This window comes from Dermochelys coriacea, chromosome 1 (genome assembly GCF_009764565.3).
Source record: "Dermochelys coriacea isolate rDerCor1 chromosome 1, rDerCor1.pri.v4, whole genome shotgun sequence".
Taxonomy (NCBI): domain Eukaryota; kingdom Metazoa; phylum Chordata; order Testudines; family Dermochelyidae; genus Dermochelys; species Dermochelys coriacea.
Window position 1 is genome coordinate 205,202,019 of NC_050068.2, and position 23,116 is coordinate 205,225,134.

At 44.7% G+C, this 23,116-nt stretch overlaps 1 protein-coding gene and 2 long non-coding RNA genes across 10 annotated transcripts in view; 1 reads left to right on the forward strand and 2 right to left on the reverse strand.

Moving 5' to 3' along the window:
- LOC122459697 overlaps positions 1-14,763 on the reverse strand; it is a 38,096-nt gene extending 23,333 nt beyond the window's left edge. Inside the window, exon 1 of the long non-coding RNA XR_006280546.1 lies at positions 14,449-14,763. This is a non-coding gene — a long non-coding RNA (uncharacterized LOC122459697). The remainder of the gene's footprint in view (positions 1-14,448) is intronic.
- On the reverse strand, positions 1,144-14,043 carry LOC122459698. The gene is made up of 4 exons (XR_006280547.1): positions 14,031-14,043; positions 7,758-7,763; positions 5,668-5,669; positions 1,144-1,324 (listed from the first exon to the last, which is right to left on the reverse strand). It is a non-coding gene; the product is annotated as an uncharacterized LOC122459698 (long non-coding RNA).
- Positions 4,942-23,116, forward strand: part of MAB21L3 (mab-21 like 3) — a 28,418-nt gene continuing 10,243 nt past the window's right edge. The window contains exons 1-6 of one of the 8 annotated variants that reach the window (XM_043512419.1): positions 4,942-5,164; positions 10,891-10,996; positions 13,399-13,533; positions 16,660-16,836; positions 20,053-20,193; positions 22,924-22,995. In XM_043512419.1, the coding sequence (XP_043368354.1) occupies positions 16,789-16,836; positions 20,053-20,193; positions 22,924-22,995 (261 nt within the window). In that variant the 5' untranslated portion in view covers positions 4,942-5,164; positions 10,891-10,996; positions 13,399-13,533; positions 16,660-16,788. Of the gene's footprint in view, positions 5,165-10,890; positions 10,997-13,398; positions 13,534-15,815; positions 16,837-20,052; positions 20,194-22,923; positions 22,996-23,116 lie in introns of those variants that run through there. The other 7 variants (XM_043512422.1, XM_043512414.1, XM_043512409.1 and 4 more) reach the window with 7 other exon arrangements.

Genomic DNA, 23,116 nt, shown 5'->3' on the forward strand with positions numbered 1-23,116 from the left:
GTTTGGGGGGATACAGACAGATGAAGGCTCTTGTTCCTCCTACCAGCCAAATGACACAAGCCTATTTCTGCAAAATTGTAATGCTTTTTAATTTTAAAAGCTTGTGCTCCACTTTCTCCTGCTCTTTCTATTTTCCAGGAGCTCTGCAGTGAATTCTCCCTTTGACCAGCTCTGGCCTTACATATCTACCCTTGCTCCACTACAACCTTGAGGCCAGTGTAATGCAAATGATTGAACTGTTCCCTGAGGTTGTTTGGCTGTGACGGCACAAAGCAGCCAATAAAGAGGGAAGAGCCAAGCATCTTGTTAGTGGGAGCAGCTTGAACTTGAATTGTCTATTGACAGAGATTGAGGAATATTTTTGCTTACAAAACAAATGTAGGTTTCAGAGTAGCAGCCGTGTTAGTCTGTATTCGCAAAAAGAAAAGGAGGACTTCTGCCACCTTAGAGACTAACAAATATTTGTTAGTCTCTAAGGTGCCACAAGTCCTCCTTTTCTTAAAACAAATGTAATCATCCACTGATGCCAACAGGTTATTCTAGGAGGCTGCTTAACTAGAATTATTACTAAATATGTGCCAACTACAGTGACCAGGAGCCTGTGAGTGCACCTCATCTACTGCAGTTGTATGTATATACGATCGGGAATTGGTAGCTATCCTGAGCACAGGAATTCTTTCAAAAGTTCGTAGAAACTTCTGACGAGATCCTCTTCCAACCAAGCTAGGCTGCTGGGTCGATCTAGCTTTATACACCTTGCCGATCCGTATAGTACATGAGTGCTGAACTCTTGCTCCACTTTGTTCCATTTGTAACCTATTTCTAGTAAAGTCTCTCATTAACTTTAATCCTCTACTGTAGTGTATTGGTGGGCATTTGTGCCCTTTGCTTGCCCCCCATGCAGGGGGGAGGCTGGACTGGAGGGGGAGGGAGGAAGGGTTCCCGGGGGGGCAGCATGGTTTGAGTGACCAGTGACAGTTGGGGGCACCTTGGGCAAGCAGCTGGGGCCGGGGGGCCTTGAGCCAACCCCATGTGGTTCCTGTTTTCCCTTTGGGAAATATGGTCACCCTAATTGTTCCTCTACGTCCACCTTTTTCTACCGGGACCCTAACTGCTGTCTGATCTTCAAGCCCCTGCATAACATAGCCTTGAAATTGGAGGCATCAGATGGATTCAGGAGTGTGGTCCAGGCATACATTAGAAGTCGCTTGGAAAAGGGCCCAGACTCAAACAGCAGTAAGGACACAGCAGAGGTTAGGTAGCTGCACATTTTGAACAGAGAAGGGAGGAAGCAAAGGAAAAATGAAGCAGGCAAGGACTAAGTCTATCCTATAGACCTATATCGATATAACTACGTCACTCGGGGGGCTGAAAAATCCATACCCCTGAGCGCTGCAATTATACTGACCTCAGCCCCGCTGTAGACAGCGCTCTGTCGTTAGGAGGGCATCTCCCATCGACACAGCCATTGCCGCTGTTTGAGGTGGATTAACTAAGCCAATGGGAAAAGCTCTTCCGTCGGTGTAGTACGGTCTTCACTGAAGCACTACTGCAACAAAGCTGCAGCATTTTAAGTGTAGACCTGCCCCAAGTCCTCTCCTCAAAGCAATGTTAACAAATGGGGGCGGGGAGGGAATCTTTATGAAATCATTAATTCTAAGCCCCTTCCGTCACTGGGTTGGGTGTGCTTCCCATGCCCTGTCTGAGGCTGTTATGTGCTAAGCATCTCCATGCCACTCACAAATGTAGCATCCCTGTCACACCTACCCCCAGCTCTACTGAATTCTCATCCATCATGCTGGGCTCCAGCTGGGGTAGCAGTTGCTCTTTCTCTCTCTAGGGAGCTGCTGTGGTGCTTAGTGTGCAGATGGTCTCTTTGCCTCTGTTCTCCCTATTTCCCCCAGCTCACTCAGAGCAGGAAAGGAGCAGTTAGAAGGAACAAGTGCCTCCAGTAGGAAGAGGTGGTCAGCATGCAGGGACAGAAGGTCAGAGGCCTTGGTATTACCCAGTGAGTCCCCAGGCACCAGCCCCTGCAATAAGATCCCAGATTCTCAGCTGGCCTCCAGTATCCCTACCCAGCATCCCAGACAAATCCCAGTTATCTGCTTACTTTTGACTCTCAAGAACTCTCCAGACACCCCAGCATCTACACTCCTAACCTAGTAATCTCGGGCACCCTTCAATACCTAGCTATTTAGCACCCCTAGACACTCACCCACCTACCCCAGCCATCACTTTCAAAGTTTGTGCAGCTCCTTGACTTTACCCCTGGAGGTAAAGCTGGAGGTAATGTACGTTGACTGTAAATTGAAATATCTAGTTATGCAAACTCACTTATTACATAATTTGCATGAAATGTTAGCAATAGAAATCCATGAAACTTTGGCAGTTATATCTATTTGTATCTATACATTGTTGAGTTAGCTTGCAAGCTATTCAGAAAAAGATTTATCGGTAAATTGCCTATGCACTAGATGAGTAATAATCCACAATAACAAACTTTACCATAAAAAGCCTCACTTAGTTACAGAAAATCCATTGGTTTTCTAATGTTGGATCATTACAAAACCTAAACCTACCTTTCCCCATACTAATTTCCCCCTATTGTTGCTCACACTTTCTTGTCAACTGTTTGAAATGGGCCACTCTCATTACCACTACAAAAGTTATGTTTTCTCCCTTGGTATCCTGCTGTTAATTGAATTGTCTCGTTAGATTGACCTCACACTTGGTAAGACAACTCCCATCTTTTCATGTATTTATACTTGCTCCTGTATTTTCCACTCCATGCATCTGATAAAGTGGGTTCTAGCCCACAAAAGCTTATGTCCAAATAAATTCGTTAGTCTCTAAGGTGCCACAAGGACACCTCGGGTGTGTGTGGTTTTTAGAAAACCGGATGCGCCTCAATGCATGTGAACCTAGACAAATATCTTTGTGCCTGCCTCCCAAGTCCTATGTTCTAATTATTTTGCAAAGCTGAATATTAACTAGCACACATCAAGCCCCAGTTAACATCTGCCACACATCTCTGCTCTTGATATTATTCCTTTGGGGCAATAGCCCTTGACATTTCCTACAGAAGGAAATCATGACAAAATCCTGCTTGAAGCAATTGCACATGTGGTTTTCCATTACACTGAAATGTGTGGGGTGCAAACGTGCTACATCACACACCCAGTTAGAGACCATCAGTTGGGCTTCTTGCTGGTGTCTGCTTAACCCTCTTGCTTGTCCTTGAATGTTTGCAATAGCCAGGAGGAGAGATGAGCTGCCAGTGGTAATTCCCTGATGATTAAGAGCCAAACACTCCATTTAACTCTGTTCTGCTGAGGCTTGGTGTATTCTGTTGCAGTCATTTAAGAGATCACCTAGTTTTTCTTAAACACATGGCAGAAACATTAACAGCCAGCAGAAATGGTTACAAGCAGATTGGCTATAAAACTACTATACTGGGCTACCTGAGATTGTGTTTCAGTAAGAGCTCATAAGTTTGTTCTGGACAACATTTTGTTAGGATACTATGCATTTCCAACTGCAAGTGTTCAAAAATCATGAGATTGTGAAAAATAAATGCGGGAATCAATTTGCTTTTGAGTTTTTTGAGCTTTTAGCATTCATGTTTTCAAGCTTGTCCCTGCAACTAAGGATATCCTGTCTACACAGCAATGAAAGCCTAAAGTTGGTGGGACTCAAGTCATCTGATTGAGGAACCCTGGTCTTGAGCGTCTACATTGCATTTTAACCCTAGATTAAGAATTTTCTGACTTGTGCTTAAAGGCAGTGCACAGATCCGAATCAAAGTAAACCCATCCCAAAGTGCCTACCACCTTCCACATGTTGACACTCTAGCCCTAGGAATGTGGTGCACTGTGGGAAAACTCTACTGCCCACCCCGTTTCCAAACTGTGGCGGGGCTATTGATGGGCCTCAGGTGCCCGTAAAGAACACACAAGTACATAATCAGCTCCCTTGGTGGCTGTCTCAGTAGAATGACAGCTGTTTGAGAAGGCTTTATACTGATCTACCATCTAATCTGAGAATTGGGCTCCCCAGGCTGAGTCCCATAGCAAGACAATGCCCATGTGCACCTGCTCTGAGGATAATTAGCCCATCAGTTTCCAGGGCTGTCAAACAATTACAATGAAACTTTGCAATTCTTAATTTTTAAACTGGGCTGTTCAATGAAGGTGTTTTTGGTTGGTTGGTTTTTATTTGTTTTTGTCTGTTTTGTTTTGAAGTTTGACATAAAATGAAGGTATCAGAGAAAAGATACATTTCACCCTCTGCAGCTGACACCAGCCAGGCTGGGTGGGTATCACTCAGGCCTTGGGCTGTAGTATGCTCCAGCACCCTTGGGATCCCTTATCCCTGCCCTTGCCGCAGCTCAGGAAGCAAGGATATGGGATCCCTGGGAGGTTGTGGGGAAGTTTTGGGGCTGGCTGTCACTCACTGCACTCACAGTGCAGGGTGCCCACACAGCCCCAGGGAGGGAAGGGCAGGCCTGAGAGCAAGGGGCAGCAAGCAGAGAGGGACCAATGCAGCTGCCCTGCAGGGAGGAGAAGGAGCAGAGCTCCCAGCTCAGCATGGCTGGGGAAGGAGATGCTGCTCCTGCCTGTCAGCTTTTGCTCCCTGCTCCAGGCAAGCTCTGCCCACAGGGTTACCATACATCCAGGTTTTCCTGGACATGAGCTCTTTTTTTGGTCCTCCAATTTCTGTCCGGGCAGATTTTTGAAATATGAACAAATGTCCGTCACTTTTCCTTGCTCGTCTTTTTCCAACATCAATTTTGGTAGAACTGCAATTCCTGGCGAGCCTTAATAGCAGTGTACTTATTCACTGGCTTGCTACCCTTACTTCTGTGCTGCTGCTGCTGGGGGTGTTGCCTTCTGAGCAGCTGGAGCATGGCAACTGCTGGCTGGCCACCAGCTCTGAAGGCAGCACCCCAGCCGGGAGCAGTGCCTACGGAAGGGTGGCATGGTACTGACTGTTGAATCACTGAATGGGATCCTGCTTGTACAGTACAACTTCAGGCACACATCTTGCAAAGTCTTTCATGGCTACCTGATGAGCAATCAACCACTGCTAAGCAAGATACGCTCTTCAAAGAAATGTGCATGGGCCCAAGAAGTGCAGTAAGAAAGGGCTGACTGCATGTAAAAAGGTACATTTACATTTGATTTACATTTATTTTTGAGGCCATTATACTTGTTGTTTATAAATATGTTAGATAGTCAAAGTGGAAAGAAACTGTACAGTAGAAACTGTGCCCCCCCTGCCCCCCCATCCCATCCCCCACAGCTACCTCTCCTCCTGGCAGTGTCCTCTGTGTGGCATTGTATCAACCAGGCAAGGTACTAACAAGCTTCAACAGGACTTTATTTTCAAAGTGGAAACCTCTTTACCAAGCTGCTGCTGCACCCTCTATAGCTGTCTCCCAGCCTCTCAACTCCTCTTTCCTCCTTCCTGTTTCCTGTCCTTTCAGATTCCAACAGGCAGTGCTCCCAATTCTAATAATTACAAGCAACATCTAAACACCACATTCCCTCCTCTTAAGAAACTCTCCCACTTAAAATAAACATTATTGTTCTAACCACAGGAACAAATATGAAAGAAGACACTATATTGTTGGCAGAAATATTACATTGTAGATACTAATACAGATACTACTGTAGAAAACATTGTAGATACTACATAAAATAGTCTCTAGTCCAGACATGTGGTCGTCTGGGTCTGACAGGCCATCTCTCAAGCCCCAGTTCCAGTGCAATGTCTTGTTGGTACTACGGTGAAGTCATCCAGTGCAGACTGTGTATTGGCATAATCTCCTTTTGGTGCATAGGCAGGTGCAAGATAAGAAGCATTCTATACCCGCCCCTTCATCTCTATGATTTTAAGCGGAGCTGTGAATATATGGTCCCCTTTGCCTAAAAGTCCAGGTTTTCGTATTCTAACAAAAGAACCGCACTCAAACTTTGATTCCTTAGCACCCTGCCGCTTCTCTGTGAAAGCCTTAGACTTTGCTTGGTTCTGTTCAACTGTTTTTCTCACATCATCATCGGTGGGGGCCTCAGGTCGTGCCTTTAACAATCCAGCAATGTTCAGTTTAGCATTCATCTGTTTCCTATGCAGTAACTCTATGGGTGATCTTTGCATTGTGGCATGTTGTGTAGCCCAGTATGCTTGCAAGAAATCAGTAGTGAAGGGTATCCACAATAGCCCTTCCAGTTTAGCCGTTTGCAAACTCTTTCAAACTTCTATTAAACCGTTCGATTTCCCCATTGGCTTGAGGGTAATATAGGGATGACCTTCTGTGTAAAATCTTCCTCTGTGCTAGAAAAGTTTCAAACTCTAGGGAAATAAATTGACTACCATTATCTGAAACCAGTTCTTTTGGGTTACCTTCCCTGCTAAAAACTGAAGAGAGGAACTTAATTACTGTAGCAGAAGAGATTTGCAATGTAAACGCTACCTCAGGCCATTTACTGAAATAGTCTATTAAAGTGATGGCATAACGGCAGACAATTGGAGCAGTATCAAAGGGTCCAACAATGTCAATCACCCCTTTGTCCCATGCAGATTCAGGAAGAGGAACAGGCTGTAATGGAGGAGTACATGTCACTGCTGTCTTTATCATGCATTTGGCAAGTGACACAGGATTTTATGAGTGCTTCAGTTTGGCCACTAATACAGATCCTGTAGTCGTTTGGTTCTGACAATTCCTTGATGACTATCGTGTGCCAGATGTATGAGTTTTGACTGTAATTCTTGTGGCACAAGGAGCCGGTGTGTACCTCTTAACACACAGCTATCAAACAAAGAAAGTTCATCCTGAACTCTAAAATAAGGTATCAAAACTGGGTCAAGGTTTTTAGGGTGACTGGGCCATCTTTGTCAGAAATTCCCGTAGTTTTTGTTGAATTGGACACGTTGAAAAAGCAGCTTGAAATTGTTCTCTTGTAACTGCAGTGAGAGTGCTTGTAATAAGTGCAACCACTACATCCTCATCCTCCGGTGGACCATCTGGTGAAGGCAAAGGCAGGTGAGGAAAGGCAATCAGTGACCACATTTTGGTTTCCAGTCTTATATTCCAGTTCATAATTAAAAGAGGGTAGTCTTGCAGACCATCCTGCTCTTCCCAGTCCTTTTGTGGTGAGCAACGTCATCAAAGGGCTATGGTCTGTGCACAACTTGAACGTGCGGCCCCACAGGTAAGTTCTCCATTTTTCAGTAGCCCAGACACAAGCAAGTGCTTCTTTTTTGACTGTAGAATATTTTCTCTCAGCATTACTTAATGTCCTTGAAGCAAATGCAACAGTCCTCTGTGTTGTCCTCATGCAGTTGTGTAAGAACTGCCCCAAGTCCATAACCAGAAGCATCAGTAGTTACAATTGTGGGCAATGCAGGAGGACTGAATAGTGCAAGTACTGGACTATGGACAACCAAGTCTTTCACCATTTTGAAACTAGCTCCGCACTAAGGTTGAACTTCCCTGTAGTAATTCTTGTAATGGTTGAATGACAGAAGCATAATTGGGAATGAATTTTGCATACCAGGAGGTAAGACCCAAGAAGGAACATAAGGTTTGCACATCTGTTGGAGGAGGAACATTTGAAATTGTCAGGATATTATCTGGATCAGGCTTTAGTCCAGCCTGTGAAATTGTATCCCCCAGAAAGGAGAGTTCAGTTTGTCTAAATTTGCATTTGGACCTATTAAGCTGGAGGCCTGCTGAGCTGATGCAGTTTAGTACAGACTGCAGGCTATTGTCATGCTCCTCAGAAGTATTTCCAAACACGATAATATCATCCAGATAGCACTGAACTCCATGTTGATTCTTCAGTATCAATGACATGATTTTTTTGAAAGGCACTTGGGGCAGATGCGAGATGGTATGGAACACGTTTAAAACAAAATAGTCCCTCGTGTAATAAATACTGTGAGGTCTCTGCTATGTTCATGCAACATAACCTGGTGGTATGCATTCTGCAAATCAAGAGTAGAAAACATCTTTGCTCCACGGAGTTCTGCAAATACTTCTTCTATGTGAGGAAGAGGATGGCTGTCAATTACAATAGCTTTATTTGGCTCCCTTAAGTCTACACAAAGGCGAATGCCTCCACCCTTCTTCTGTGTCATTACTATAGGTGAAACCCATTCCGAGGAGTCAATCTCTTCAATAATTGTCCTTTTGAACAAGTGTTCTAAGTTCCTCTGAAACAGCTTCCCTGACTGAATATGGTAAGCGCTATAACTTCTGTTGTACAGGCATCACATTATTCCGCATTTTAACTTTATGCAGAAACCCATAAGCACAGCCGAGTTTCTCCTCAACCTGGTGTTTGGGTCCCAGCTGAAACTGGTGTGTGTACCACAAGAGTGCTTTGCTAAGGAAGATCAAGTCGTCCATTAACTACCCTGAGATTTAAAGCGGCCAATAAATCTCTGCCAAAGATAGGAGTGCCCTTCTGGACAATGTAGAACTCTGCAGTTACACAGCAATCACCAAAACTCACTATTACTGGCAGGCAGCCACTACTGGAATATGGTTTTTTCAAATAGCACACCAAGTGAAGTTTGGGCTCAGTAAGAGGCACATCTTTAAAGTAATGCAAATAGATGGAATCAGGTAGTATAGATACTGCATTAGCTGAATAGAGTGCGGTTTGCCTGTAGTATGGCAGAAATGTTTACCGTGCACTTTATCTGTTCTGGAATATGTGCAGTAGTGATTTTGTCCACACTCAGCACAGTAACATCTGGTATTGTAATTGCATGCACCTGTTGATTGAATTGGCTACTGCGATATACTTTAGCAAAATGCCCAATCTTTTTGCAATGATTGCGCTGAGCTACTTTTGCTGGACATCCCGTGTAGCTTGCAAGGTGTTGTGGGGATCCACAGCAAAAACATGCTTTTGCTGTATTTTGAATTTGCTGATTTGGTGGTTTTTCATTAGTTTTCCTTATGCAATTGTGTGTCTGCAGTGGTAGTGAACTTTTCTGCAAAGGAGTCACAGACTAACACGACTGCTACTCTGAAAACAACCTGGACTGTGTCTCCTGTATCCATGCTCATTATTCTGGCTTCAACTGTAGCTGATTCAATCTGAGTAGCAATGGTTATTGCTTTTTCTAGTGTAAGTTGCGCTTCTAGAAGTAAGCGTTCTCTTAGATGAAGCATGGTGGTTTTCTCAATGAGCTGGTCTCTAATCATCTCATCTGCCATATTCCCAAAGTCACAAATTACAATCAGACTCCTCAAGGAAGTAATATACTGCATTATAGTTTCCTCTGGTTTCTGCTCACGCTGGCGAAATCTGTAACGATTAGCTACTACATTCACTTTTGGTACAAAAAAGTTCTTTAGTGCAGTGAGTGCAGTCTCATATTTATCATCTGCAAGGGGAAAAGTGTGAAATATACGCTGCCCTTCTGTTCCAAGGCAGTGGATTAGCAGAGCACGCTTTCTTACTTCAGAAATCTCTGTAGCACTGATTGCAAGCAGAAGTCTCAAACATATGGATCCAGATAGTAAAAGCAATTGGAGGCTTACTTGGGCTTTGCAGAAAGGGTGCAGGTGCGTTCAGAGGCAGAAGATACATCCTCATCGCCAAACTGTTGTATCAACCAGGCAAGGTACTAACAAGCTTCAAGAGGACTTTATTTTCAAAGTGGAAATCTCTTTACCAAACTCCTTCTGCACCCTCTGTAGCTTTCTCCCAGCCTCTCAACTCCTTCCCCTTCCTTCCTGTTTCTTGTTCTTTCAGACTCCTAACAGCCAGTGCTCCCAGTTCTAATAATTACAAGCAACATCTAAACACCACATGTGTAAACTTGAAATATGGTAACCCTACCCAGCAGTGAGGAGCTGGAGCAAGAGCTGCCACAGGCACCATGCTCAGCCAGGCAGCAATGGCACTTCCAGCCACTATGCTTGCGGCCTGTAGTGCTGCTCCTCTGCTTCTGGGAACTCTGGGATATGTTTAGAGGACTTCTTGGCCCTGAGTCAAACTGGGTCTTCGTCCACACAGGAAAGCAACAGGGCTCAGACCCTAGGTCCCAGATTAACACAGGCTCAGACCCTCCGGCTCTGCACGGTCCTAGGACCCTGGACCTGAGCCCTAGGTTAGCACAATAGTGTGTGGACGCAAGTGGGGGTTAGGCTTGGCCCTGGGCTTACATCGCTGTAGCCATATCCTATGAGGCTTTTATAAAAAGAAAGCTGAGGTTCTCATATAATCACTTGATTTCAACACCTGGGGCTCTAAGACAAACACCAAATATCATGAGCACTGACAACGCTTTCTAACCTGCAAGCAAAAGCCAAGTTGCTGTAGGAAGAAGTCTTGACGACTGGTGAGGAGGCTGCCTTCCCTCTGCATGGGGACTGGGCCTTTGGGGAAGTAATACTGAGCACTACCCAAATGCACTTCTAGTGTGAAAAGTAACTTTATAAAATCGGCCTTGTGGGCCTGCCGGCTCAGGGCTGGGGCGGGGCTTTTACACATGTTGAGCCTGGCCACGTGCTCTGGAATGATCCTGTGCAGCTGGAGCTGCTACCGGTCTTCCCATCCCCAAGAGTCTAATTAGCTAACGGTGTGTTGCCCCCACAGCCCAGCTTTTAATTTCACATCCCCAATCCCACATCTGCTTACTCCTCCAGTCCCTCATATTGACTCTTTCTGAAACTCCAAGGGCTCTTCACCCCTCTCCTAGGCCCCAAGGGGTTGCAGGCAGCTGGAGTGGAGTTCTCTTCCTTCCCAAGCCTGGTGGTGGGAGGAAGCAGAGCACTGACCTGCTGTGGGCAGTCCAGGTTCGGTTCCTGGTTCTGCCACAGCCTTCCCGTGTGTGAGCCTGAGTGGGTCACTTAATCTCTTTGTGCTTCAGTTCCCCGTCTGTGACATGGGGATGATGGCTCGGCCTAGCTCAGAGGGATATGGGGAGGATGAATACATTGCATGCAGTGTTCAAATACTAGGGTGATGGGAGCCATGTAAGTACCGTAGCTAGGGTAAGCACTTTTGAAATGCGAAAAACCTGGCAGCCGCCCGGCCCCAAGGCAAGCCCACTGTAACCCCAACCACATGGCAACTCTGCAAACTTCCCCCCTTTCAACACATATGGTGCATTCAGAGGTGGATTAAGCTTTTAGGGGGCCCTGGGCCAAAGCAAGTGGGGGGGGCCCTCCCCACCCCTTCTGCCTGTAGTCTCCCTGCTGTCTCACACACACACCCCCACGCTCCTACCAGGAAGTAGCGCTGGGGGGCTTGCACTGCTCCACTCGCCCAGTGCTCCTGCCCATTGTTCACAGGAGGGGGCAGCGAAGACGCCCTGAGCTCCTGGGATCTTTCAGCTCCTCCTTCCCTTCTGAGAGCATGGTGCCACTGTTCCTTCCCCACCCTGCCCTCCTCTCAGCCTAGGGTTGCCAGTTTTGGTTGGATGTATTCCTGGAAGTTTCATCACATGACATAATCTTTAATTCCTGGACACTCCAGGACAATCCTGGAAGGTTGGCAGCCCTATCTCATCCCCTGAGGGGAGGGGGGAAGAGCTCTGTCAGCCTCCTGCAGCAGCTCTGAGTGGCTGCTCTCCCCCAGGAGACAGGGCCGTGGGGCAGGCAACCAATCAGAGGAGGGTTGCACCTTCTGCCCCCGCCCGGCAAGTTTGACACTTGCACGAGGGGCTCCAGCTTCTCCCCTCGGCGAGCGACCAGCTCCAGCGGGGCCAAGCCCCACCCCAGTGGGTGGGGTGGCCACTCTGTGCCCTGCGGCCAACGAAGGGTGCTGGTGGGGGTGTGGGGAGCGCTGGTGAAGGCGCCCTCCAATGACATCATGCAGTGCCTGATTTGAACGAGGCCCCGAGTGGCCCGGGGGCTCTCCGGTAAGGGGGAGGGTAGGGGGAGAAGGGAGGCCGTGGACAGGAAATAGATGGGGGTGGGGGGAGCATATTTCAATGTGGCAGCTGTGTGTGACTTCGATGCTGTCACAATGAATTAGCAGCACTCACACAAAGCCTTCCTCCTCTCACCTCTAAACGCTCCCAGGGCACTGTTATTTAAACATCACTTTTGACCAAATCTGGGCTTTTTTAAAGAAAGAAAAAGTAAAATGCCCAGAACTTTTTGCCCAAAGTAAACCGATCAAGTGCAGGTCTTGTCCCAGAGCACCCTGCGTGAAAAATGGCTTGAGCAGCAGTTGGTCATTGCTAGAGACAGCTACTCTGCACAGTATTTCTAAGGATCCCTAACTCCACCTGCTAGCCCCACACAAGGGTCTCTTCATCCTCCTTGTTGTCTGATGTTGTGAAGGCCAAAAGCATATCAGGGTGCAAAAAAGAATGAGATACCTTCTTGGGGGATGGGTCCATGAATGTCTATTAGCCAGGATGGGTAGGGATACAACCCCATCCTCTGGGTGTCTCTAAATCTCTGATTGCAAGAAGTTGGGAGTGGAGGACAAGGGATGGATCAATAATAATATAATTATAAATTATATAATTATAAATATATAAATTATATTATATTATAAATATAATTATAATTAAAATAATTGCCCTGTCAGAAGGCAAGATACGGGGCTAGATGGACCATATCTGACCCGATATGGCCATTCATATTTTCTTATGTGGGAGTTGATGCAATCACAAAATGGCAAGAGAGTACCGATGACCAAGACTGCTTGTGTGGCACGCTGGTGAGCTGCGCTACCAGGAGATGTTAATGTGGAAGGTTTCATGGACTAGCAAACTAGCTCGCTAAGGCTGAAACGCTGGGGCAGTTGGCATTTTTCTATGGTCTATTTCCAACTGGATGTCTTGGCCTAACCTACTTAGACTGTGGTGACCCCGATATTGCAAAGCCATCAGTGTCCCCATTGCTGATCACTTAGCTCTGCTAGGACTTATTTTCATTCCAGAACATACCTATGTTTAGTGTCTGACTGACTGGATGTGTTACTCCAGTGGGAGGAACTTGGTTGCTTACTTCCAGCCATCCTGAACTGAACTGTTTCAAAAACAAAGCTCCAGCTCTCTGTCTGTCTTGCTCTCTTAGGGGATATTAGTATGAAGTTGAGAAAGGGAAAATTTAGGCTGAACACCTGGCAAAACATCATGACAGTGAGATCTTTTCTATTGTGGAATCCCAAAGGGAGGGGTGGAAGCTTCGTTGCTTGGGGTATTAAAAAATTGGCACAACCCCAGAGAATATTGTAGGGCACAATCTTGCAGTGTCCAAGGGGAAGTGGATTAGATGTGATATAAAAGGTCTTTTCCATCTGAAACATCTCAAATGTTTAAGTCTTGCTCCAGTTTGAGGCCTACTACTTTGGGAACTCCCTTAGTTAAACTTGGTTTTCCCCATTACTTAAATAAAGTTCTCTTATCATCCTCACTCAGCACTGGTCTATGCCTGCTCAGAATCCATGTGTCCCTGACTGATACTGCTTTCTAACAAGATCTGAATGGAAGCCCCACGACTCCGCCCCATTGCAAGAGTGTGATCCATACAGATAATTCACTCAAAGAGCTACAGTTAGTACTGAGCAGACTCTCTATTTTAGAAACAAAGTCTAAGTATTTCCCAGGAAGGGTACTCACGAGAAGTCTGCTGCATGGTGCTGCCTCACTCCCTGGTTAGGGGTTTAAGAGAGCCGTTTATTCAAATAGCCAAACAAATGAATAGATTTCCCTGTTCCCTCGCCACTTCTCTCTGATGCCCATGTCCCCTGGGACAGACTTGCTTATAAACTTGGGGGAAGTACTTTTGTAGGAGTTTTTTTATCATTCTGGCAGCACATCCCTGTTATGTACCCCGCTGCTTTGATCGGTCCAGGTGCCTTTGTGGTTTGGTTCTCTTTCCCTCCTCCCTGAGTGTTTGCTCCCTCTCCAGTTTTATTTTCAGCTACAAATGAGATGAGGGTTGAAGCAGCCATAGGGAGGCCAGATTGGAGCTCAGGTGTGCTTTTTTAGTTTAGCTGGTCAAAAAAGCCTCTGGAAATCCTGCACTTGGCTTGGAGATCAAGGTTCACGGCTTGAAGATTAATGGAGGCTTCACCTCACCGCTGTAACAAGCTGCTGTACAGCCCACCCAGAAGTGCTTATTGCGGGTCCCTGGATTATATTTTCTTCCATTTCTCTGTTCTCTTCCGACTCTCTCTACAGAGCACGCTCTCTCTCTCTCTCTCCCCTGCTTTCTTTCCCTTCTCTACTCCATTCTCTCTATTTTTCTCTACCCTCCCACACCCCTCTTATTCTCTCCCCGTTTAGAGTGCTCTCCCTTCCTCGCGTATTTTGTAACAACAAGTTGATGTATTTGCCTCTGACCAGTTGATCCTGACACAAGGCCAGGGACAAGTAAGCACCTGCTGCCCATGATGCTTTGCTGCTTCTGGCCAAACCTGACACTTTCACTTTCCAGCAGGAGCTGCCGACACTCCTTGTGCTTACCTGACTTTTACTGCCTGTGTCAGAGGCTTTTCCTTTGTTGTACACAGTATTTCCTGCTGTCCTTCAGCAACACTGTGATTCCAAAATAGGCATGTCAAAATCCATGGGAATCCCCCATAGGCCGGTACACTGCAGTCTGCCATTGGCTGCTGGGGTCAGCTCTTGCACCGCCTCCTGGCTTTTTTGTTCTCTATTGGAATTAACTAAAGTTAAGCAAATAAAGCAGCAAAACCTACTGGTTAGAGCAGGGGTCTGGGAGTCGGGAATTCCTGCGTTCTCATCCTAGCTTTGACACTTGCTCAGGCAAGTCGCTTCTCCTTTCTCAGTCTTTGTTTCCCCATCTGTAAAAGGAGGGTAATAATTCTAATGATGATTTATTATTTGCACTGCAGTAGCACCTAGAGGCTGCCAAAGAAAGGTCAGGCCCCCATTGTGCTAGGTGCTGTGCATGTATGTGACAAAAAGAGGATCCTTGGCCCAAACTGCTTATACTCCTCTCTCTCATGGGGCAGGGGAGGTGAGAATTAAATTCCTCTTTGTGAAGTGCTTTCGAACCGTCAAGTGCTGTGTGTTATTGTTTAATGTGAAATGACTGGGACCAGATCCCTTGATGCCTGTTTGTCCAATAGTTGCTATAGCACCAGACAGCTGGTGGGCATGGGAAAAAGGGGAATCTGAAATCCACCACACACATACAAGCCTTGTGGATGTATGAGGTGAAGAAAAATGACTACGGCGTCCTCATACCTTCCTGGATTTGAAATCTCTAACTAGGAACGGAGAGGGTGGAGAGGGGAAATAAGGACACACTTTTTTTTAAATTCAGTCTGAATATTTAAAATGTTCCTTACCCTCCCTCATTCCCTGTGCTCTGCCAGTGTGTCCTGTCCTGCCTCTCCTTACATATTCTTCCATTCTATCCCTGGTTTCCGCAGTGCCCTCCTTAGCCCACTGTTCCATACTCCCTTCTCTCTGCGCCTTAAATCTGACTTCTCCTGCAAAGCTCACAACGTTGCTAATCCTTTGGGCCATCACCTTAAAGAAGGGCCCCAAAAGGAGTAAGAGAACGAGTGGCAGGAAGGTTGGGAGGCTAATGCTTTAAATAAATGGGCAATAGAAAATACCCTGGGAGTTCCAGAAGCAGGTTTGATTTTTAGACTACCAGCTCCTGGAGGCAAGAACCATATTTTCTGTTGGGTCTTGTACAGCACCAAGCACTTTATCGTCATTTGGCTAATAATGAATAATAATAACTGTATTGTGGTAGTGTCAGGACAGGAGCCCCATTGTGTTTGGCACTGTAAAGTAATAACACATAAAAGAGGGCTGGGAGAACACAGAGTGGAAAAGGCCCAGACCTTCAAAGATGTTTAAGCTCCTAACTTCCACTGAAATCAATGGAAGTTTAGGAGTCTAAATACCTTTGTGGATCTGGGCCAAAATAACTATTTTGCTAAACAGGGAGCCCATTCTTCCTAACCAGGGACAGTTTGCAGCATGTCTCTACAGGGCTCTACCACTCTCCCCCAAGATGACGTACCCTTTTTTTTAAAAGCCACCAACTTTTATCAGATCAATAAGGCCCAATCAATGGTTTTCCCTTCTAACAACATGTTGGGTTTGTTATCTGGGCAGCTGGCAGCTAACAAGAGGCAGCTTTATGTTTGTTTTGTTTGTTGTAAAGAAGGCGAAGCAAACTGCAGGCTGGGGACAGGCGGTGGGACGTTTACTGTCAATACAGCAGGAAAGAGAAAGGAAATATAAGGAGCAGAGGCCGTGGACTGCAACCCAAATGAGTGGTCTGAACGTAAACCTAGCAGTACAGCTACAGAAGGAAAGTGGGTGGATTGACTTTGACAAGGGAGTGTTTCTCTGTGTTTTGAAAGGGCTTATACATGATCTAGTTATAAGAGTTAGAAAACAGGGAAGTGTTTGTGGCAATCAGCAAATAACGCTGGGCAAGAGAGCTCTGAATCCCCAACAAAGTCTGAAAGGTGCTTCGAATTCAGACCAAAGGCAAAGGATTGTCTGGGATTTTTTATATATGTTAAGAATCACCATTTAAAAATAATAATAATAATTAATAATAAAACCAGAGCTTGAAACAGATAATTGGACATGTTTTTTCCTAGTAAGTTGAAACAAATTGTAACACAAAATGGAAAAAACAAGCAAACCTCCCAGCTTGTCTCCTCTCTTCTCCATCCACAGAGGAATTAGGTGTCTTGGGTTTGCAAGGCAAGGAAGGCTGCAGACCAAAAGCTGGAAGTGGTTCTGAAACACTCAGAACCAAGCAAGAGAATAAAATTAAATTTTGGAGCACAAGGAAGAACTCCTACCATGAAACCATTCACAGAAGAAGATGTGGAATTTTACATCCAGAATAAGGTAAGTCTTTGTGTGTGTGTATGTCTCTTCTCTGTCTCCACAAGTAGGGATGGTCTTGAAAAGTTCAGAATTCAAGGGTTGGATGCTTGTCTGACTCTTGAGTCTTGGGACAAAATGGGGCTTAAGTATCATGATAAGATTTCTAGTGACATTTCCAATGCTTTCCTTTCAGAACCTTAGCAAAGGATTTGGTTTGGTGACCTCTTAGTTTTTCCCTACATGGTCATCCTGTCCCTCTTCAGAACCAGTTTGTGTTTTGGGCTCTGTCTTCCAAACTTGGAATTTCAAATATGGTTACAGCTGGAGTTGTTTGTGTTTAGAGCTAGGAGAGATTCTAGGGTTCATCTTTATCCAGCCAAAGACCCAGATTTGATAGAAGCAGGACCAAAAATATAGCAGCAAGGTTGTCTCTAGGAAAGATAACGCATGTGTTTAATAATTAGGGAGAGGTGGATAATACTAGAATACTAATCCTTTTCCTAAACCTTGGATGCTTATCTAAACAAGCCATCTAACCTTTTTAAGAGGTCTAGGCAGGAACCAGGTTTCAATTTCATGGGAACTGCTCCAATTTTGATTTTTTTTTTTCTGTTCTGAAATGGACCAAAACCAAAAAAAAAATTGAAATTGTCTGCACAATGAGAAATCATGTCAGGTCGACCAAAATGTTTTGTTCCAATTTCAACCTCTATTCTATTCTATTTTATATTTATTTATTACATACCAAAATTCAACAAAAAGTAATATTAAAGAGAAAATCAAGGCTTCTGTTTCAAAAAGGTGGAAATGTTTTGCCCTTCTCAGAACTTTGTTTGTTTTTTCTAAACTCAAGATCAGTGACATAAACACGTCTTTGCAAAATGTTTCACTTTTGACAAATTGGTATTTTCCAATGGAAAAATGTTCCATCTGAAAATTTCCAGCCAACTCTGCCAATTAGTACTTCTTGCTGTAAAGATTTCTGTTGCAGGGCGACCTAGGAACCGGAGGGCATGGTTGTGCATAGAGAGATTTGTGGTAGTGTGGAAGTAGTGTTTAAATGGGGCCCAGAGCCACCAGAATTTTAGGTTCCACCAGAAGTTTCCCATCCCTCAGAGAGCGACTCCTTTCCAGCATCTGCCTAAGTGAGAAAGATAAGTTTCCAGTTATTAATCGTTATTATTCTGTATTAAATCGTCACTTCACAACCTGTTTTTAAAACTTATAATCATATAATGAACCAGCACAGATACCATGTAATAATTTATGCATGTTAATTTAAACGTTTTTTTACAACTGTGTCTATTAAGTGTATGCATTCTTCTATCCACTCCTTTGTCATTGATCTTCCTCCCAAGGGAGGCAGGGCAGCAGCTAGCCACCAGCCTGCCTGCAAGCTACTGCCTGCTTTTTTTTTTTTTTTCTGAACAGGGTTGTTAACCTACTCCTGTAGCAACGAAAAAATCCAAATACGTATTGGATGGAGATGGAGTGACAAATTAATCTGACCTTAACTTGGCTCCAGATTCCAAACCAAACCCTTTTTTGATATTCTAAATATGAGTACTTTGGTGTTCGGTTTTTAACATTTGCTTTGACTCTCCCAAAGCTGGGATCTCAAAAGGGAAACACAGGTATATGGCAAAAGAGGCTGTTCAGCACAGTGTTTGCCGCTTCCCATCACAGTTATAAACATCAGAGATCTCATGGGAAAGCTACTTCTCCCAAGACCTCCATCCTGTTTCTGCAGACCTAAGATATTTTGGGGCCTGAGGTTCATCTATTACTAGATGTAGTAGTAACCACCATGGCACTGGTGAGTTTTCAGACACGCAGTACTCTAATGAAGAGTGAATCAGTGGCAACTAAGGTGCAGAGGTCAGAAGAAGTGACTGGGAGTAGACCTGGATTTTATTCTCGTTTCTGCCAGTGACTTACTGTGTGGCCTAAGGCCAAGTCACTTCCCCTCGCTGAGCCTCAGTGCTGTTATTTCAAAATTTTGCGATTTCAAATCTGCAAATAGTTTGGTTGGGATTTTAGCTGCAGGTTCTGGTTGGTTTCATTTTCTCCCAATTAGTTTTGCTAACGCTGGCTGTTGAGTTTCTGCTGGGTTTCTTCCTCATGCCTCTATCCTCATCATATAAGATCAGGCACTGGGATGAAGGGAAATGCATTGAACAATCCTCACTCATCATCCTGCATAGCGATCCTTGGATGGAGGAGTAATTAGGCAAATGTTAATTAACTTACTTAGTAGTAGCAATGATCTAGCCTCAGAATGGTTTGGTGTGGATAAGCCTGTATCCCATGTTGACAAATGTGTGAGGATCATGTGTGGAATATGCCAGTGTCCTTCACTAGGCCTGGTCTTGTATATTCCTTCGATTAAACCCTAAATAATTGACTCTTGCCTGTATCTTGTATCATCCCTGTATGAGCCTTGCACTTGTGCTGGTGTGGGACGGTTCATACTGGTTCTTATTTATCTGGTTTGCCCATCCTGCACCTCAGTCATCCTCCACCTCCTCTGTTCCACTGAAACTTGTGATAATCAATATTTTGCTGATACTGCTTGACTGGAGGGAGGGTACAGCAAGGCATGAACTTCTCGCGAGAGCTTGTGGTTACTGTTGAGATCAGCACAGAGGAGGAACTTCAGCACCCTTTAGGAATGGAATAGCTCCTATGCTTCACGCATACAGGGCCACTGAGCCAAGTTCAGACCAGTCAGTTGAGTTACATCAGTCTACACCAGGAATGAATTTGAGTCAGTGTTTTCTGTCACAATGGGCTTGACCCAGCAGAGAATACCTGAGCCACACAAGCTCCTAGGAGGCTACAGTTCCTGGATCAGTGACTGGCTAGCCTACACAAAGGAAAAGCTGGATAGTCTTGGGCCAAAACCAAAATCAGCCAAAGAATGAGTGTACCCAGGTGTCGGAGATTCCAAGATAACGAAATCTCTACTTACCCTTCCATGCTGTAGTACACTCCTGAATGGCCTCATCTGCTTTAGAGCCTCCAGCCAGAGCTCCATTATAACCAGATGGAGTAAGCTGGCAATTATCAAGAGGAGAACTCTAAACCTTTATTGCCCAGAGTTCTGTACACACATGCATGTGTGCACACAGGTGCACATACGTTTCAAGATGCCCCAGGTTCAGGTGATCTCTTGGCTGGAGATAGAGATTGTTTGCAGTCAGCCATGATGTAAAGTGACTTGCTTGATGTCTACAGGTGGAACGGCGACACCACCTGGTGTCTAAGACAGTGGATGAGGTGCAGAAGATCATCCAACAGCTGACCATAGAAATCAGCTACAGGGACACGCGATTTCAGGCCATCTCCAACTCTGGTGTTCACAACGAGAATTTTAGGGTAAGGGCAAAAGGTTTAGTGTACCGTCTGGTGAGCTGCATGCAATGAGTTGGTGGTTCACCCCTGTTCATAGTGGGCAGGTGTCCATATCACAAACAAACACCATAGTTGGCACATTGTCATCTTTACTGGCAGTCTCAGCAGAGAAGCCAAGGTCTGAAGGGACCGTGGGGACTGAATTCGCTTGTTACTGCTACAGGAGGATTTGGCGAGACAAGATTAGGGAGTTGGGTAGTTTGCCTTGCTACTGCTGCCATGTATAACATGGATAACCAAAGGACTTCTGTCACCAGGGGAGGTTTCAGGGATTTTACTCATAAGCTGGAATTTCTCCATTTTCATCATGAGGGTGTAAGTTTGCTGGTGGGAAAAGTGAAACTTCCCCCATGGTTTAGACTGTCAGATACCCACCAGAATAATAATGTTCACTCTCAACTCTGCCAGTGTGAAGATTGGTTATTTCATGTGGCTCTTTAAGTCAAAAATAAATTAGTTTAATAATGAAAGAATAATAAATTTGAACAGACTCTTTCACCTGAATGGCATTATGTTACTATAATTAAGCATTATAGACCCCATAACTGAAATGCAGTCACTTCTAGGGTGGAACAAAGCAACTGAATAAAAGTACAGAGCAATCTGTGCAATAGTTTGGGGCAGAAAGTTGGAAAAAATAGTGTATGTGATTGAAGCTTCAGTGGGTATTTGGGGAGGCAGAACATCATTATTGCCTGAGTTGGAATTTGGCTATGCTCTGGGGCACCAGTCTTAGTCATTCTTAGGTCATTTTTGAAATATGGCCTCTCCAGCAGCACTGTACTCCAGTATTGACTCACAAAAAGTGCCACACTCCAAACCACAAACACCACTTGGTGCATCATTCAGCGGGTCCCCATACTGACCTAGATGAATTCCGCTTAACATGCAAGATGTAGCAAGATCCCAGTCCAAGATAGAATGGCTGCTGAGGCCTGCAAAAAAAGCAAGATAATCTTTTTTGAGGGAATAATCAGGAATAATCTCTGCCCAAGTGAGACTCTGAAAACTTAACTATCTATAAAATGGCTAGTGTATTATCCATATTTAACTAAATCCAGTGCTAAAAATATGCATGTTATATTCAATTTGGGGCGGGAGGGGACATGACTGTATCTGTTTGTTAACTATATTGTGTAGGACTGGAGTTGTAAAAGATGTATTTATAGGCAATGACAGTTAGCTCAGGGCACTAGCTACTCCTGCTTCCAAAACAAAGCCCATAAAGTTATTGCTGTGACTGCCTCTGGGAGAGTAATGTGGTGGAAAAGACGTCAGAGCGCATGCCAGTCTGTGTTTGATGCTGGGAGAGGATAATGGGATGGATCACTCAGTGATTGCCTGTTTTGTTCATTCTCTTTGAAGCACCTTCTACTGTTGGAAGACAGGATTTTGGACTAGATCAGATGGCCCATTGGTCTGACCTAGTATGGCCGTTCTTATGTTCCTTGCAGTAGAACTTTTGAGGTGTTGCTTTTGGGAACAGGAATCATTTAATATTGTTGGGAAGATCCAGACATCCATGTTGTATTTTAAACATTCCTAACTATGTTCTTCCAGAAATAGAGCTGGGCAAGAAATTGTTTTCCTGTCTTGGGAAGATTTTTTTCTGATTTCTCATCCTGAATCAGGACAAAAAGTCAACATTTTGAAAATGTTCACAAACTAAATATCTGGGAGGGGGAAATAAATTTGGGTCAACTGAAACATTTTGTTTTGATAAAATATAAGATTTCTTTTGATTTTGACCTTTTTTATTTTAAAAACTATTTTTAGTATACGTTAACTTAAACTTGGAAATGAAAAGTCCATGTTGAACCAAAAAAATGGAACTTTTCCTTTCAACAATTTCAAAACTTTTTCAATTTGTCAGGAGGAGGAATTTGTCGAAACTGATCCTTTCCCTTTCACAAAAAGTTTTAGTTTGGACAAATTGGTGTTTTTTGACAAAAAATCATTTTGTTGAAGAATTCCTGATCAGCTCTACCCAGAAACTGTTTAGTGCAAGTATGTCAAAGCAAATCTCACCTGCTCCTGGTAGCCAGATGCTCCAGTGTGGAAATGGTTTATTCTTCAGAAAAGGGCTTTATTTTCATCTCCCTTCCCAGTATTTGCACTGTTTATTTCTGATGCCTGCCAATGGGAGTTCTTCAGAGACAGCAGCTATAACAGGCCCAAGAATGTGAATTTATATACAGGTCAGAATTTCAGAAAACAACAATTACAGGTAAGTAATACCTCTTACACCCAACAAAAAGGGAACATACCCCATGGTTGTCATCAGGAAATAGTACTCTAGTGGCAATATCTGTCCAGTTGGTAGATTCCAGATTGCAAAACCACCATCACACAGTTGACACCATGTTGGTGGCCTTAACACAGACCCTACAGATTAAACAAGTTGTAGAGATGGGACTCCCCTCCTGCAGTAGGGGTGGTCAATCCGGGGCAGATGGGACAGCTTGAGGGGTGTTGGTGAGGCAGAGCTGGGCAGCTTAGCTCCCTCTCCAGAGCTGCGGCACTTCCCACCAGCACTGATAAGGCCTATAGTGTATTATCTCTGTGCACAATAGCTGTGCAACCTTTTCTTTATTATTAGGCTCGGCGGAAACTCCAAAATGCCACAAGAACTAACTGTATGGCACGTGCTTTCTCTCCATGTATACTTCTTATTTTCCTCTCTGCTTCTCTAAGGATCAGCTAGCTTTATTGGCCAAGTGGTCCGCTCTGCTTCGGGGGAAACGCCCATTTCACCCATCTGTCCAGGTACAAATACCTCACACAGACTCCTCCAAACAGTTGCCACCATGCCTGCTTCATCCTCATCCATCCCTCTTCTCCAAACACTAGATCCCTCACCCGCATAGCTAATCTCCCCTCTGACCTT